Consider the following 18,918-nt stretch of genomic DNA (forward strand, 5'->3'; position numbering starts at 1 on the left):
TCATATTAGATTTGTAAGTGATTAGCCCAACACCTGTTACAACATTAGACTATTCTGAACTTTACTATTTATTTCCTTTTACCAGTGAGATTTATACTTTCATATAGTCTTCTGTTACTAATTAGCTCTGTTTCATTTTAGCTTAAAGAAGTTCCTTTAACTTTTTTTGGTAAGACTCATCTAGTGATGATGAACTCCTTTAAGCTTTTGCTTGTCTGAAAAACTGTTTATCACTCTTTCAAACCTGTAGGACAACTTCACCATGTACTGTATTCTTGATGGCAGTTTTTTTTTTTTTTTCCTTTCAGCACTTTGAATATATTGTGCACTCCCTTTTGTCCTGAAAAGTTTCTGCTGAAAAATCTGCTGGTAATCTCAAGGGGGTTCCCTTGTACATAACAAGCTGTTTTTTTCTTGCTGTTTTTAAGATCACTCCTTGTCTTTAACTCTTGACCCTTTACTTATGTGTTTTGTTGTGAATCTCTTTGGGTATATTTGTGTATTCAGCAAATAGGCCCCTTTTTGCACAGAAAGCTTTTTAGTGAGCTGCCTCTGTGCTGGGCACTGGGTTGGGTGAGTACAAGCAACCTATTCAAGAGCTATTTCTCAGTTCATTATGGGCTTGTGGGTCTCATGGACATAAGCCCTGAATTTGGGAGGGGTTGCTTCTTTTTAACAATATATGTATGCCAAAAGTTTTGTTTTTGAAGCATTTTTGTCCTATAAATGCTATTCAAATACTATTGAAGGAAACAATCAAGGAATTAAAAAAAAAACCACTCTTACTACACTTACTACACAGTGTGTGTTAGTCGCTCAGTCATGTCCGCCTCTTTATGATGCCATGGATTGTAGCCTACCAGGCTCCTCTGTCCATGGAATTGTCCAGGCAAGAATACTGGAGTGGGTAGCCATTTCCTTCTCCAGGGGAGCTTCCCAACCCAGGGATCGAGCCCAGGACTCCTGCATTGCAGGCAGATGCTTTACCGTGTGAGCTATTAGGGAAGCTCTACTACACACTAATTTGTGGAAATTCCTTGCACCTTCATATCCTTTCCCATCTCTGAGATTCTGTGATTCCAAGTAGAAAAATCAATTGGGGTATTTTGGGAAAATACCTTAATTTTATTTACCTTTGTGAGACTTTGATATCAAAAATTCTCAGGAAAACAGGAAAATCCATAAAAATCAGAGTTAACTTTTAATCAAGTGAGATATTCATATTAGGGTCAGAAGAGGTGGGACTATAGCAATGTTTATATATTACTTTAAAGAGTTCAAAAGAATCTCACATATATTCTCATTTGCTTCTTATAACAAGCCACTGAGTGCAGCTGTGATTATGTCCATGTTGGCTGAAAAGCAACAATTAAAAATATAAACAAGAAACATGATTTAAGTTCCATATCTCCTGTATCTCAGTTGTGTCCAACTCTTTACAATCCCAGGGACTGAGGCCCATCAGGCTACTCTGTCCATGGAATTTTCCTAGAATACTGAAATGGGCTGCTGTTTCCTCCTCCAGGGGATCTTCTCGACCCAGGGATTGAACCTGCGGTTCCTGCATTGACAGGCAGGTTCTTTACCACTGCACAACCTGGGAACCCGAATGATTTTCTAGGGCCAAACTAAAAAATTCTGGGATTTTAATGCACCGAATTTGTAATTGAAAATGTCATGACATATTCTTTGATTTCCCTCTGAAGGATATTTGCATATCTGCCATTAAGGAGAAGGATATTGAAGCCAAGCTGACCCAGGTGATTGAGAACTGGACCAATCAGAACCTGAGTTTTGCAGCCTTTAAGGGGAAGGGAGAACTCCTGCTCAAAGGAACTGAATCGGGAGAGATTATCACCTTGATGGAGGATAGTTTAATGGTTTTAGGTTCCTTACTAAGCAACAGGTAATTTTATAATGCAGGGGAAGGTTTTGATTTGCCATTTAGGGTTATATAATTTTAGATAAAACTCCGGTTTTGTAGCTGTGGCACAGCATGAGATTCTGACCTAAAGTGTTGACTCTTGTCAGTCCTTACATGAACTACCTATTTTCACTAATAATCATTGCCTCATTTTTTTTATGGTCCTTACCTCCCCATCATAATTATTCTCCCCCAAATTGGCAGCTCATCTTCTGAATATCTTGACTCCCTACCAAGATGACATCTTCATTTTTCTTCTTTCGCTCTCATTCTTTGATTTTTTTGTCATTGTCCTCCTTGACTGAACCTGCTCAAGTGTTCACCCAACAGCCCAAGAAGAGTAGGCTGGCAAACACGAAGGAATAAACCGTTAGGGGTTTGACACTCACATTTGGATTTTTATGGTGAAAAGCCTACATCTGTGCTGGGTCCACTGCAGCCTAAACGAGGCGACCTGTCTACCATGGGACTACTGAATCAGCTTGAAAGTGACTTGTGATCTCAATGCAGCTTAGGAAATGGGACCTACTCAGATTAAATATACTCTCAGGCCCTGGTCTGAGTATTACCAACCTCTAATCCCCTAGCTGACTATCCAGTGATTCTTAACTGGTCTTTACCCTAACACACCTAAGAAATAGGTGTGTCACATTATTTCAGAGGTCATTAACAAAGGTCAGTGCCCAGGGTACATGGGAATTCTAATACCCTATCTGCAGGTTGGGATCACTGTTTAATGAATGACATCCTGCAAGACCTCTGGCCCAAAGGCAGTCTTGCATTTGGATAATGCATTAACTCACAAAACTCCTAGGAGTTCTAGGGTGAAGTTGCTGGACTTAAACTCCTAAGGCTCATCTTCTGCTTTCAGGGAATCTGAATAATCTGAATAACCTGGCAAAGGTGACTATTGGCTATTCAGCGGTTCCTGGACTTCACAGGCTGCTGCTTTGCCATGGTTCATTGCAAAGTTTGCCATCTTGATTTCCTGAATGCTGATCTCTTGAAGAAAGGCTGTAGATTCATCTGAGCCTGGTTGTGCAACCCAGGAATTCAGGACTTGAAACTTTTCTTAATTTTCTTGTTAACTTGCATATAACTTGAGTTATTGTTGTTCAGTCACTTAGTCACGTCCGACTCTTTGTGACCCCATGGACTGCAGCACGCCAGGCTGCATCTCCCAGAGTTTGCTCAAACTCGTGTCCATTGAGTTGGTGATGCCATCCAACAATCTCTTCCTCTGTCATCCCCTTCTCCTCCCGCCTTCACTCTTTCCCAGCATCAGGGTCTTTGCTAATGAGTTGGCTCTTTGCATCAGGTTACCAAAGTATTGGGTCTTCAGCTTCAGCATCAGTCCTTCCAATGAATATTCAGGATTGATTTCCTTTGAATTAACTGGGTTTGATCTCTCTGCAGTACAAAGAACTCTTAAGAGTCTTCTCCAACACCACAGTTCAAAAGCGTCAGTTCTTTGGCACTCAGCCTTTTTTATGGTCCAACTCTTACATCTATACATGGCTACTGGAAACACCATAGCTTTGTTTGGCAAAGTAATCTGAGTAGTTATAGTACTGATTTATTGTACTAGTAAACTCAGTGTTGAGGTCCTGCTAGGAAGAGTATAAGGATATCTGAGAAGTCACAACACTATGGGAGATCCTCCTTCTAGAAAACTTTGTAGCACCAAGTAGATCCAGAATGCCTCTTCCAGAGCCAACCATAGCCTGATCTTGTAGCAAGTGCCAGATGAATCTCTAGGGCTATTCAGATGTGATGTCAGAAGAAATTGTGTATTTCCATGGGTGAGACTTGACTCACCTCAAATACCTGGATTGTGACACTTTCCTGGTGGGTCCCTGATTCCATGGGGTTCCATGACAGCCTTCTTTTCTATCATTAACAGGTTATACCACACAAAGTTGTGCTATGCAAATACCTGGCCAAAAGACAAAAACTTGTCATTAGTGATTTTATAATCCCCCTTTTTTATGTTGGGAAGTTATATACCATCAAAGATGACTCTTCAAAAATTTCTGGGCAAAGTTATTTTTAATTCCATCTGTCTAGGTACTTCAGCTCCCTAAAATGCTTATCCACACCCTCTTGGTCTGCATGGATTGATTTTGAAGGTGCTTTTGGCATATTGACTGCCTTTCAGTTCTAGACTGATGGTCAGATGCACACTATAACTTGTGAGTTGAGAAAAAATGCCTCTTAGATCAACTCATCTATCTCCTTGAGGCAGTTTATTTACAGCCACTTTATACCTCCATGTATAACATAGGCTTCCATAGAAATCAAAGATTGCACTCAGGCATCAGACTATATCCAGAACCCCATTCTATATGTGAGTCTCTTCAGGTCACTTTGTGCTGGATCTAGAAAACTTATAAGACTGTACAAATGTCACTTACCAGGAAGTGCCACTACAGGACTTCAAAGCTATATGCTTGCATTGCCACAAACTGAAGTTGGCTTCTTAATACAACTGTAGGTAATTTACCCAATATCTTCCCATCACTTCCTCATGGCATCCACTCTTTTTCTTGTCTTTGGACACCTTGTAGTCTCGTGAACTCTTTAGCTAGCCCTGATGGTGAAAATGCAGGATGGGGAAAAAATGAAAACAGTGATAGACTTTATTTCCTTGGGCTCCAAAGTCACCATGGATGGTAACTGTAGCCATGAAATTAAAAGACACTTACTCATTGGAAGAAAAGCTGTAACAAACCTAGACAGCATGTTAAAAAGAAGAGACATCACTTTACCGACAGAAGTCTGTATAGTCAAAGCTATGGTGTTTTCAGTAGTCATGTACAATGTGAGAGTTGGACCATAAAGAAAGCTGAGCATTGAAGAACTGATACTTTCCTACTGTGGTGCTGGAGAAGACACTTGAGACTCCCTTGGACAGCAAGGAGATCCAACCAGTCAATCCTAAAGGAAGTCAACTCTGAATATTCGTTAGAAGAACTGATGCTGAAGCTCCAATACTTTGGCTACCTGATGTGAAGAGCTCATTGGAAAAGACCCTGATGCTGGGAAAGACTGAGGGCGGGAGGAGAGGGGGGCGACAGAGGATGAGATGGTTGGATGGCATCACCGACTCAATAGACATGAGTTTGAGCAGGCTCCAGGAGATAGTGAAGGACAGGGAAGCCTGGCGTGCTGCAGTCCATGGGGTTGCAAAGAGTCGGACACGACTGAGTGACTGAACAACAACAAGGGCTTTTATGGAGTAGCAATTCTGGATCTTTAACACTGCAGAATCTACTAGGCATAGTGCCTGGTGGAATTAGCAGTCTGTGGGTAAGGAGGAGCACATTTGTAGTGAACATCGGACCTTCAAGTTTGACCTAGGCCTTGTGTTAGTAGTTCCATAGACCGGTGACAACAGGGCCCTATGTGTTATTCTCATGGGCAGTCCCCACTTGGATTTGGTTCACAGAAGTCTTGGCAGGCCATCTTAGTCCATATTTCCCCTATACTCCAAGGAGCAACCAGTACAGTTCCTTTGCTAGATCTCTGTAGCTTAAAAGAAGGCAGATTTCTTAGTTTATCATTGACACATGGGAACAGTAAGTGAGATCACTATAATTCTATGTTTTATTCATAAAAATGCAAATATCTCATTAACTTTATGAAATTTAATAGGAGCTGCTTTTTTGTAGGAAAAATTATTCACTGTCAAAGGAATATTTCTCCTATAAATTACTTTGTTAAAGCCTACTATTGTCTGAATCTTTCTTAAAATGCAATATTTTTCTATTCTTACTTTTTAGATATAATGCTCCATTTAAAAAAAATATTCAGAATTGGGTGTATAAATTGTCTACTTCCTCAGATATAATTGAAGAGTGGCTAGTAGTCCAGAACCTTTGGGTTTATCTTGAAGCTGTCTTTGTGGGTGGTGACATAGCCAAACAGCTACCACAGGTAAATACGGCTTTTGTAACTGCTGATAGAATGGTTTGATGTATGTTGTCTGTATGTCTCTGTAGAAATCTTCAGAAAGACATATGGTCATGTCTTGATGATTTGCACCAGTGGTTTGCAAACTGAGGCCAACTCACCTATTTTTGTAAATATAGCTTTATTGGAATACAGCCATGTCCATTCATTTATGTCCTGTCTGTGACTGCTTTAGCATTACAATGGCACAGTTGAGTAGTTGGAACAGAAACCATATGGCCTTACAAAGCCTAAAATATTTGCTATCTTGTCATCAACAAAAAAGCTGCAAACTGCTGACCTTTGCTTTACATTAATAGAAAGAAGAAACTCATAGTATTTTATAAATATATATTATAAACATAATATTTTCAAATCTCCAGGTTGTCTGAGGAGGTGAGGTACATTCGAATATGATATTGCTAAATTATAGAAGTTCATCTCTTCTAAGAGTTAGACTTATTCCTCTGAGTTAAAATAATCTGGAACCTGTAAACACAAATTAACTACTAGTAAGTTAACTAATAGTAGATCAGAAACATGAGGCAAGGAAACTTAGCCTTAGAAACCTGTAACAAATTATTTAAAACAGCTTTATTGAGACATTTTAAATTAATACCAATACATTACTAATAACTTTACTGTATAGAGATTATTTTCCTTTTGTAAAATTAGTCCTATTCTTTTGAATTTCCATACATATGGCATCTCTATGGGACTTCCCTGGTGGCTCAGATGGTAAAGAATCCACCTGCAATGCAGGAGAACCAGATTTGATCCCTGGGTTGGGAAGATCCCCTAGAGAAGGGAATGGCTCCCCACTCTAGTATTCTTGCCTGGAGAATTTCATGGACAGAAGAGCCTGGCAGGCTACAGTCCATGGGGTCGCAAATCTTTGTAGATTAAAAATCAAGGACAAAAACATTTTGAAAGTAGCTGGTTTCCCTTTGTAACACATTTTTAAAACAGAAATCTTTTTTAATCAGAAAAATATTTTTTTCAAAAGTGCACTTAAAACTTTTGATAGAGGCAAGATTATGCCAATTTCTGAAGGCATTTTTGCAATCGAATGCAAGCTTAATATCATTCATAGTAAATAGTAAATTTTCATTTGCAAAAATGTAAATGAAGCTTTGTTTTGGATTTTTACTGTTTTCTCCTTTTCTTTTTCCTGGGGCACTATTAAGCTTTAATTATTCCAAAGATACTGAGATCAAATTATTTTCATGCTTCTTCAGTTTGCTCATCAAACCAAAACACCTGGAGTGCTGAAAGACTAGATTTGCGATTTCAGTTGATAGCACTGAAAATTAATCACGCGGCACTTTGAAAAATGTATTAAATGTAAGGAAATGAATTAGTGATAAACCCTATTGTGACTGGACAGAATTTCAATAAGCAGTTTTATGGCTTTGGGTTTCCGTTGTTCAGAGTTAATTCAGATGAAAAAAAAATTGCTCCTTTAAATTATGTAGCCTAAGATTAGTAGGGTGGCTTGAGGAACTATAAGAGATGCCAGAGTGAAGACTTTGCTTCATCCAGTCATCCACATGCCAACTTTTACTGACTACGGGTTTGTCTTTAGGAAGCAAAACGTTTTCAGAATATTGACAAGTCATGGATAAAGATAATGCAGCGAGCTCATGAGAATCCCAATGTGATTAGTTGCTGTGTTGGAGATGAAACCATGGGGCAGCTTTTACCTCATTTACATGAACAGTTAGAATTATGTCAGAAGTCACTTACAGGGTAAGAGTTTAATTTTTTCATTGCCTAACATTTTATATGTGATGGTGTTTTGTCCCAAACAAATTAATAGAATTGACTGCATTTCTGGTTTTATAGTGATGGTTGAAGTGTTAGGAATTTAACATTTCACATAAATTTAATTTCTTTGCAAAAAAAGACACCTTCAAGTTAGGGTGGGTGAATTAAGGCATTGTATGAGTTTTGTAGGGCTGCTGTGACAAATTACCGCAAACGGGGTGGTTTAAGATGACAGGAACTTATTTTCTCACAGTTCTGGAGACCGTAAGTCTAAAGTCAAGGTAGCAGCCCCTTCTGAAGGCTCTAGGGAGAATTTTCCCTTGCCTCTCTCAGGTTCTGGTGGCTCTGGGACTACCCTGGGCTTGTGGCTACATAACTCAGTCTCTGTCTTTGTATGTCCTTCTCTTCTTCCTGTGTGTCTCTTATGAGGACACTTGTGGTTGGACTTAGGGCTCATCTGGATAATCCAAGATGATCTCCTCTTGAGATATTTAACTTCAGTACATTTGCAAAGGCCTCTTTTCCCAATGAGACTGCGTTCACAGATTCCAGGAGCTAGGATGTGGACATGTCTTTTGGGGGCTGCCAATCAACACACTGCAGGTGTGGAGTAGAGAGGTTCACTCAGAGCAATTAGCCAAACAAACTCACAGATAAGTTTCTTCAAAGGCAGTTCTTTCTCAATGTCTTTTGAAATAGGGCGAAAATATACCCGGGTTTGTCCAAATTTTTGCCTTTGTCCTGACTGAATGGCTGGTTGCCCCTGCCCCCACCCCTTTCACTCTCAAAATATCCTGGTTTGGAGATAAATTATGTGTTCATCCGGCATTTAAGCTTGAGGTTCACAGTACTCTTAGAAAGGTTGCAGGAGGGCTCTTGATGAGAAAGAATACTAGAGACGATGTCTTGCTTCTGAATCACTTTCTTATTTCCACTTATTTTCCCAAGTGCCATCTATGGTGGAGCAGCACTTTTCAAATGGGAAATGGCTATAAGTGTTTGCTACTATCTTATTGATATTAGTGATTGTGTCTTGGCTAAAAACCCCAAAATTAGTAATTCAGAAAAAAATATTTGGTAATGTGACTTTATTTAAAGGTATTTGGAGAAGAAGCGATTACTATTTCCAAGATTCTTCTTTGTATCTGATCCAGTTCTCCTGGAAATTCTTGGACAAGCCAGTGATTCCCATACCATCCAGGTGTGTCATCTAAATGTCTGTTACCTAAATCCTTTTTTTTCCATAGCCTGTGTAATAAAAAATAAAAATGAAGTTGACATCTTAAAAGTGCATTCAGGAAAGAAGAGTGTTAAAAATTACACTGGTTATAAAATGCCTCATTTTCTTTGTATTTGGAGCCCATCAGCTGCAGGCTAGAGCCATCAATTATGCAACTCACCAGTTGGGTGATCTTAGCCAGTTACTTAATTTTCCTGTGTCTCAGTTTTCTTGTCTGTAAAATCAGAATATTAATCATTTCCACCTCATAGGCTTGTCATAAGAATTATGCAAGATAATGCATCAAAAATACCTGACATAAAGTATGTGCTCACTAAATGTAACTCATGTTGTGAGTATTTAAATCTAAATATTCTTAGATCAGATAGGGATTGTGGTTTAAATTTGTCCCTTTTTTCCTGTCCAGAATGCTTCTCAAGTGCTTTCAGCCATTTTGAAGGGCAGTAATTCCAGGAGGAAGAGAAAAACTACAGAGCAATGAGTGTGGAGGCACTGAAACCCCTCCCAGGACCATTTCTGGTTTGGGAAGCTGGGAAACAGCTAACAATGCCTTCCTTGTTGGTTTCCAGGGAGTTGTGGGTTTGAGAAAGGACAGGAAGTAGAAGCTGTGTAAGGCAGACACAGAGCCAAGAGAGAAGGACTGACCTGTCCCTGGGAGGGAAGGGGACAGGGACAGTGTGGTTCAGTCTCCACTGGGAGGAAGATGACAGTTACTAGTTCAATCTCCATAGTGTAAGAGGAGGGGCATCTGTAGGTCTTGGAGGAAACATTGTGTAGGGCTGGATTTTAAAAAGTGGGCTTCCAAATCAATCGAGGGTCAAAGAAGAGGTTGTTTTTTGTTGTTTTTTTTTTGAGACAGTGAAGTAAATTCTTAGTCTTACAAATATTAAAAAAAAAAATAGCAAAACTTTTAAGAAATGTTTCAGTGCCTTTGGTGTTTGCATGCATGCTCAGTTGACCTGTCCTGCCTGACTCTTTGCGACCCCATGGACTGTAGCCCGCCAGACTTCTCTGTCCATGGTATTATCCAGGCGAGAATACTGGAGTAGGTTGCCATTTCCTCCCCCAGGGGAATCTTCCCAACCCAGGGATGGAACCCACGTCTCCTGCAGCTTTTGTGTTTGATCTCACGTATGATGTATTTGCTGTGTCTTGTGCTTTCTTGTAGCCACATCTCCCTGCAGTGTCTGACAACATAAATGAAGTGACCTTTCATGCAAAAGACTACGATCGTATCATGGCTGTCATATCAAGAGAAGGAGAAAAAATCATTGTAATTTAACTTCATTAAAATTTTGTTAGGGTTTCTTTAAAATTTAGAATGCAGTTCTCTTATGAGAGGAAGAGAGGGAGTTGAGTCAGGTTCTAGTTCTGTACTCCTGGCTTTGTTACAGACTAGTTTAGATAACTCGTTTAATTTCTCTGGGATTCATTTTATCACCTATGTAATGAAAGTTTTAGACCAAATGATCTTTATACTTCTTGCTACATTATTAATTAATTTTACTCATATTTTAAGTATTTTGTGTGAAATTGTTTGCTTTGTCTTGAGGTACTGTGATTTAGGACATTTGTAAAAATATCAAATTACTATCTATTTATAATATACTTTTTCAGTTGGATAGTCCTGTTATGGCCAAAGGTCCCGTGGAGATTTGGCTTCTGGACCTATTAAAAATGCAGATGTCGTCATTGCATAATATAATTAGATCCGCATTCTATCAAATCAGTGATTCAGGATTTCAACTGTTACCTTTCCTCAATCACTTTCCAGCACAGGTGAGAATACACAACATTCAAAGAGTAGAAATAAGGGGGACAGATATTCAGGAGACAGTTAGCCTGATGGTGTGGAAGATGTTCTTACGTGTGTTAGTTGCTCAGTCATGTTCAACTCTTTCTGACCCCCTTCGACTGTAGACTGCCAGGCTCCTCTGTCCATGCAATTCTCCAGGCAGGAATACTGGAGTGGGTTGCCATTTCCTTCTCCAAGGAAGCCGTTCTAACTTTGAACAAGCTAGAGAGGCCCACCCACCCCCAGGCCCCAACCACCTGCTTGTCTTCTACAACACTCTAGTCCAACCCACCCCGTCCCCCAGAAGAGGGTTTGCATTGTTTTACCATTGCTGAGGATCTTCACAGAGACTAAAGCACTAATGAGAAATTTCATCTTGTGTAAAAGACACCTGTCTATGTATAAAAACATCTATCTCTATCCATATGTAGATAAATATAGACACAGATACACATATGGCCATATATAAAAGGAATCACTATATCTTTTCCTGAAATGAAATCCATCTTGCCTTTTGTTTATTTTCCCTTCAAGTAATTAAAAGTTGGCATAATCTGTTGAAGGAGTTCTTCTTATGAGGTTTTAAGTCTTTTTAAAGTTTTTAGAGAGAAGACATTGAAGAGGCTGGAGCAGGTGTTTTCTTGAAAAGCCCTCCTGCCCTTTGACTCTTAGAAGTCTAGTGTCATGTGCCAGGTGTTATTAAAACTGGATATGGCAAATGAAGAAGTAACAGTTTCGTTACATTTTCAGCCAAGGTAAATGAAGAGTGATAATTTGTGATCTGGGTCAGAGACAGTGAGGGATCCATTCAGTTCAGTTCAGTCGCTCAGTCATGTCTGACTGTTTGTGACCCCATGAACTGCAGCACGCCAGGCTTCCCTGTCTATCACCTACTCCCGGAGTCCCCCAAATCCATGTCCATTGAGTCAGTGATGCCATCCAACCATTTCAGCCTCTGTCATCCCCTTCTCCTCTTGCCCTCAATCTTTCCCAGGGTTTTTTCAAATGAGTCAGCTCTTCGCATGAGGTGGCCAGAGTATTGGAGTTTCAGCTTCAACATCAGTCCTTCCAATGAACACCCTGGATTGATCTCCTTTAGGATGGACTGGTTGGATCTCCTTGCAGTCCACGGGACTCTCAAGAGTCTTCTCCAACACCACAGTAGAAAAGAATCAGTTCTTCGGTGCTTGGCTTTCTTTATAGTCTAACTCTCACATCCATGCATGACCACTGGTAAAACCATAGCCTTGACTAGATGGACCTTTCTTGACAAAGTAATGTCTCTGCTTTTTAACATGCTCTCTAGGTTGGTCATAACTTTCCTTCCAAGGAGTAAGTGTCTTTTAATTTCATGGCTAGAAGGCAAGAAAAATATAGGCGGGTTTGGCAAAACCCAGCTGCTCTTCCTGTCCCAAACCCCAAATCCTGAATTGCTGCACACACAGTGGAGATAGCTGAAATGTTATGAAATTATTCAAATGACACAAGTACAAATACAGAGTCAATCTTCACTGAAGAGAATACGTTAATAGGAGATATAACATTACAGTTGGAAAAGCTGAAAAGCAAATTTAAAGCAGTGGTGAGATTGGACAGGATATAATAGGAAAATTGACCAACTTTTAGGACTTTCGTGTAATGTGTATATGTATTTCTAGATAAAAATCATAACATTGTAGTAGACAAATTTCAGTTGTATAGAAAAATTGCTTTAAAGAGTAATGAATATATATATTCATTTTCTGTATTTTCATTCAATATATACTTTAATATATTCATTCAATACATATATTCAGTTCAGTTCAGTCACTCAGTCATGTCCGACTCTTTGCGACCCCATGGATCACAGCATGCCAGGCCTCCCTGTCCATCACCAACTCCCGGAGTTCACTCAAACTCACCTTCATCAAGTCGGTGATGCCATCCAGCCATCTCATTCTCTGTCGTCCCTTTCTCCTCCTGCCCCCAATCCCTCCCAGCATCAGAGTCTTTTCTATTAAATTGCATTTTAAAAAGCAGTTTTCCAGAATCAATTTTCCCATGACTGTGTTCATTTTTTATCTAAAATTGTTTAAAATTTCACCACTTTTTTTCTCAAATGCATTTTGAAGATTTTGAACACAATGGGTTGTTGTTGCAAAAATTTGGAAACATTTGAAGAATATAAAAGTGAAAATAAAATTTTCCCATATTTCCACCACCTGGAAATGATGACAGTATTTTAGTGTGTTCCTTTTCAGTAATTTTTAATGTGCTCATCATAGACACCAAATAATATTGATGAGAATTTTGTTTTTTATTTTTATTTTGTTTTTTATTGTAATGAAACATCCTCCAGTTTTCACCATGAAGTCCCCTGCCTTCTTAAACCTAGTGAGAAACATAATTTATAGTCAGTTTTAACATGTACCACTATGCAGTGATTTTGCAGGGTTTGTAAGTCTCTTTGGTCTTTAAATCAGACAGCCTTGCCCTGCCATTTCTGCCTTGTTCCTCTCCGCTTTGTGCAAAGAGAATCTGCTTGCTATCCGGAGCTTCCTGACAGCAGCTATTTCCTCTCCATCCCAGGGCTTCGTTTATCTTCACCTGCAGACCCAGGACTGGCCACTGCTCTAGCAGGAAAATTGTTGATGTTCCAGAGGAAGCAGGGATAAGGAGAGGATTTTATTCCTGCTTTACCTACATTGAACGCCATGCCTGTAGAATCCATATGCCACTCACACTCTTTCCTTCCTCTACCAGATGTGGAATTCCTCTTTGGTTCAAATGATCTTGGATCTGTTGCCTGACTCTGGGGAAGAACAGAAGCTCCCAAAGGGACAGTTGTTGCAGACGAGGGGGTGAGGGGAGGGCAAGTTCTGACCACTTTCTTTTCCTTTCTTGGGGTGGAAATCGTAGGTAAGGTGACCATCAACTCACAGTTTTCTTATGCCTTCTTCAGGAGACAAAGGACAAGCTTTCCCCTATCTGACTTTCTGTCTATCTCTGTCTCTTGTAGATCTATATGTAGAAAGTGAAGTAGATGCACATAAAGATAAGGATATTAGAATGAGATTAAGGAAAGAGATAGGCAGCATATCCTTTTTTAGAAGATGCAAACAAGCCTTTGGAAGACTCCGCTGAAGAAAAATACACAATAATCTATTATTTCCTTTTTTTTTTTTTTGAGAAAGAAAAGTCATTGTGTAAAGGTATATGGGTCTCAAGCCCTCTATAGAAAAATTCCTCAAGCATCTTCCATTAATGCACATATAATTCCATAAATCATAGCAGTTGTTTAAATTATTATCTGTCCTCATTGAAATAAATAATCAATTATTTGGACTTTCAGTGATTTTCCCCTTTGAGAGTGAAGAAATGCATGTCCCTTTTTTTAGTTTAAAATCGATAAGACTTCACCTCAACGTGAATAAGTGACCACTAAATCTTATTGCAGGTGTGCTTTAAATATTTGGTAAACCTATTTGTCTGCTGGATTTCTAGGTTGGGCTTCTGGGAATTCAGATGTTGTGGACACATGATTCAGAAGAGGCTTTAAATAATGCAAAAGATGATAGGAAAATCATGCAAGTGACAAACCAGAAATTTTTGGATATTCTAAATACTCTAATTAGTCAGACAACACATGACCTGAGCAAGTTTGACAGAGTGAAATTTGAAACTCTAATTACCATCCATGTGCATCAGAGAGATATTTTTGATGACTTGGTAAAGTATTTTTTTTCTTAATTTAAAGTAATCTAGTGTATTAATTAATAAGTTAGTGCTTCTAATAATTAACAGTTAAGTATTATACATACTTCCTAGCTTATATGAATTTTCCATCTGTTTGGTTCTTTTTCACAACCAGCTTTGCCTATACAATGTCTACAGATATATACTGATATATTTGGTAGTTTTAACAGTCGTGTGTGTATTCAGGTTTGGCATTCTGAAAGTCTGGAATCAACTGATGTGATTTGAAATGTTTCTTTAAGCCAATAACCAGGGATATGATATAATTTAGGTGGGCTTGGTCGTGAGTTATGGAAATGTTAGTTCATGACTTGGCCCCTGCACTCAGAGGGCAAGAAAAATCTGAAGAAAGAGGCATCCACTCCAGATTGGTAGTTAGCAATTTTAGTGAGGAAATTTATTGAATACTTATGAGGCTTGTCTTGGGCAGCCTCTAGAGGAGTAAATCTCTGCATTTGTCTGCCAGAATTTTTAAAATAATTTTATTGAAATATAGTTGATTTACAGTGTTGTGTTAGTTTCTGCTGTATAGCAAAGTGAATGAGTTATACATATCCATATTTCCCCCCTTTTTTAAGATTCTTTCCCCATATAGGTCATTACAGCATATTGAGTGGAGCTTCCTGTGCCATTCAGAAGGTCTTTGTTACCTATTTTGTATATAGTAGTGTGTATATGTCAATCTTGATCTCCCAATTTATCCCCCCCCACTTACCCCCTGTTAGGTTTGTTTTCTGCGGAGCAGCAGCAACTCTATTTCATTGTCTGCCAGAATCTTATAAGTTTGTATAGAGGCCTTAACTACCTCCTATACCATCCAGAGGGAGAAGGCAATGGCAAGCCACTCCAGTACTATTGCCTAGAAAATCCCATGGATGGAGGAGCCTGGTAGGCTGCAGTCCGTGGGGTTGCTAAGGGTCGGACACGACTGAGCGACTTCACTTTTCACTTTCACACATTGGAGAAGGAAATGGCAACCCACTCCAGTGTTCTTGCCTGGAGAATCCCAGGGACGGGGGAGCCTGGTGGGCTTCCGTCTATGGGGTCACACAGAGTCGGACACGACTGAAGTGACTTAGCAGCAGCAGCATACCATCCGGATGGTCTCAACGGCATGTTCCTCTCTCAAGGCTGCGTCCATGAAAATAGTTCCCACTATGGCAACAGTGGGCAGAACGCCCATTCCAGGGACAGAGAAAAGGGGGTGAGGAACCTGTGTTTGCCTGGGTCCATTGAGCTCATGGGTCCACCTGCAGTCATGTCTTCTAGATTAGCTCCTCCAACTGATGAACCAGTTATGAAAAAAGTTCAGATTGAGTAGAACCAAGCTTCAGGGAACTCCTATGGCTGTTCAGTTGATAGTGTCTAACAAGTCTTCATGGGCTTGATCTGGGCAAGGTTCTGTAGAGTGGGAGTAGGAGGGATATTTGAATTCCCCTTGGAAACAGGACCCTAACAAGTGGTCTTGAGCAGTAGTTGTCTATTATGGGATAGGAGGCCCAGGTAGTTTTGATATTCCATCATTTTGACTAGCTTCATTTTTGACTGCCATTGCATTATTCTGTTTAACTTAAAAAAATTCTGAACATGCTGCTCTACTTTATTTCTTAAATTTTTATTTATTCATTTTTTGGCTGAGCTGGGTCTTTGTTGGGGTACATGGGCTCTTCATTGCTGCGAGCAGGCTTTCTTTAGTTGTGGCAAGTGAGGACTACTCTCTGGTTGAGGTGCACTGGCTTCTCATTGTGGTGACTTCTCTTGTGCAGGGCATAGGCTCTAGGCTCATGGGCTTCAGTTGTTGTGGCTCTCAGGCTTAGTTGCCCCACAGCATGTGGGGTCTTAGTTCCCAGCCCCTGCATTGGCAGGCAGATTCTTAACCACTGGACCACCAGGGAAGTCCCTGACTTGATCTGTCTTTAAAGTATCTTTTTCCTTCATCAGAGACCCACAGTTCATGCAACTTGGGGCCCATTTTTTAGAGACTATGATTCCCAGGCTATCTGTTTCCACCTTGTATCAAAAGTTCTGATCAGATAAGTTGTATTTACTGAAGATTGAAGGGCATGGAGTCCATTTATTCCCCTGTAATCTAGATCCTTCTTTTTCAAAGTATGTATGACAACCAGTTGCAACTCGCCTCACCTAGGAGCTTGTTTGAAAAGCAGAATCTTCAGCCTTCCCACCATCCCCCTCTGCAGACCTACTGAATCATCCTCTGTATTTCAGTACAACTTCCAGGTGATTCATAAGCATATTAAAGCTCTAAAATTTCTCTGGTTCATGCTAATCATCAAAAAGCCACATACTTAGACCGTATTGCTTTGGGCTTCTACAGATTTGCTTAATTGCCATTACCATTATACTTTGGTTTTCCTTGAAGTCCACTTCAAGAAGCAGTCATATGGAATCCATTACTATACCTGCTGTGAATGTAATTGAGAATATTTGTACATTTCTCACTGTCTCTTAAACTTGAGGTCTCATGGAAGAACCTTCTTTTTAAAATCAAAATGCTGAGCATAGCTTTACTTTCCTTACAGAATGGGTTTTTTTTTTTAAAAGAAAATATACACATAGTTAAAACTATGAAGGTGTTTTTCTTTTTATCTCAATTGCTAGTGAACTTATGCTCAGTTTGCATTCCAAGTAAAATAGTATCTTGTAGCCGGCATATATGCATTTTATTTTTCCATGTACAATGCTTAGAACATAATGTATTTTGATATACAGTAACAACTCAATAAATATCAGCTATTATTCTTTATACTTTCCTCCTCAATCCCCTCTTTATTTTTAAAAGTGTACTTATTTTTACTTATTTTTGGCTGTGCTGGTTCTTTGTTGCTGTGTTCAGGCTTTCTCTAGTTGCGGCTAATGCTGCTCTCTAGCTGTGGTACATGGGCTTCTCATTGTGGTGGCTTCTCTTGTTGCAGAGGATGCAGAGGGCATGCAGGCTCTGAGTTGGGGCACACAGGCTTAGTTGCCCCATAGCACGTGGGATCTTAGTTCCTGGACCAGGGATTGAACTTGTGTCCCCTGCATTCGCAGGCAGATTCTTAACTACTTGACAACCAGGCAAGCCCTGCTCCACCCCCTCTTTACCATCTAATAGGACTGTTGCAAATAGCTAGCTGACTACGTCTCCATGACTGAGGGTCCTGTGCTAGAGAACAGAGTCCCTGTGGGTGGCACTGGACTGTTACCTGAAAGTAGTCCTTTTGAGGTGGTGAATACAAACTGTTCTTTAAAAGGGAAGATAGAATTCTTAACTGGAGTGGGGAGCAAGATCATAGACAATGAAACAATAGCCAAAAGTAAATAGCACGAAGACTTAATGAGATGGAGAACTGAGCATTGTACAGTTGCTGGAGTCTACTTTTCAGTGTCAGCTGAATGACCTGGAATTGGGCCCCTGGGCGGAGAAGCAGTGAAAGGAACCACTTGCCACTTCTTCTATCGCTTCCCCTGAGTGGGCAGGACTGGGGTTTCTCCAGGTTTGCTGATGGAAAGTCATGAAGCACTGTAGAACATAGTGTGGTGGGATGTTGTTCCTAAACATGCTCATCAGGTGTCTGTCTCTTGCGTCCATAGTGGTGGGAGCCTCTTGGCCTCCCATGGGTATAAGCCTCTTGGCCCATGGGTGTAAGCTGATGACTGGGCAGATTGATTGGTTTGGCCACAGTGCTGGTGCAAGAAGGCGTGTGCATATAGGTCCATGCCTCTCCCATTGCCGTGAGGACAGTCCCCAACCTCTTTCCTCTGCCCTGTGAAGCCTCAGCTCTCACTCTTTCTCCAGAGTCCTGGGTGCCTCAGCAGTACTGAACTTCCTTCAGTTCCTTAAACACACCAGCCAGATCTTCTGGATCTTTGTCTAGAATGTTTTGCCCTCTCATGCCTCCATCACCCCTTCTGTTTTATTTCCCTAGCTAATTCCTACTATTTTTGCAGGGTTTAGTTTAGATGTTTCTTTCTCTGAGTATCTCCCTCAGACCTAGACTAGGGAGGTCTTCCCGCTACGTAATTTCATGACCCTGAGTTTCTTTTCCTACTTTATTGCATTTACTTGTTTATCTCATTTGTCTTTTGCCCTCTTTTGTCAGCTTCAGAAGGCAGGAACTGTGTCTGTTTTTGTTTACCCAGCACAGCACTCCAAGGAAAGACTCATTAAATATTCATTCCAAGGAAAGACTCAGTAAATATATATTAAATGATAAGAATCAACTAATGAATGAGTGAATAAAAATTGCCTATGTGCTATGTTTTATGCTATTGCAATTCAGTATGTAATCTCTTTGTATTTCATGTTTTTAAGGTAAAAATGCATATCAGATCTGCTACTGATTTTGAATGGCTAAAACAGAGTAGATTTTACTTTAAGGAAGACTTGGATCAAACAGTGGTGTCTATTACAGATGTTGACTTTATTTACCAGAATGAATTTCTGGGGTGCACTGATCGTCTTGTTATCACCCCATTAACAGATCGGTAGGAAACTCCATTTTTGTT

The 18,918-nt window shown here is 40.0% G+C and overlaps 1 protein-coding gene across 2 annotated transcripts in view; it reads left to right on the forward strand.

Moving 5' to 3' along the window:
- The window catches only part of DNAH8 (dynein axonemal heavy chain 8), a 324,005-nt gene that overhangs the window by 111,341 nt on the left and 193,746 nt on the right, over nt 1–18,918 (forward strand). For both annotated transcript variants that reach the window (XM_088831445.1, XM_055406188.2), the window contains 8 exons: nt 1,707–1,906; nt 5,707–5,860; nt 7,461–7,624; nt 8,741–8,843; nt 10,051–10,155; nt 10,500–10,661; nt 14,161–14,385; nt 18,725–18,897. In XM_088831445.1, the coding sequence (XP_088687571.1) occupies nt 1,707–1,906; nt 5,707–5,860; nt 7,461–7,624; nt 8,741–8,843; nt 10,051–10,155; nt 10,500–10,661; nt 14,161–14,385; nt 18,725–18,897 (1,286 nt within the window). The remainder of the gene's footprint in view (nt 1–1,706; nt 1,907–5,706; nt 5,861–7,460; nt 7,625–8,740; nt 8,844–10,050; nt 10,156–10,499; nt 10,662–14,160; nt 14,386–18,724; nt 18,898–18,918) is intronic.

Source organism: Moschus berezovskii, chromosome 23 (genome assembly GCF_049115385.1).
Source record: "Moschus berezovskii isolate FMDL1 chromosome 23, NW_MosBer_1.0, whole genome shotgun sequence".
In the NCBI taxonomy this organism is placed as follows: Eukaryota; Metazoa; Chordata; class Mammalia; order Artiodactyla; family Moschidae; genus Moschus; species Moschus berezovskii.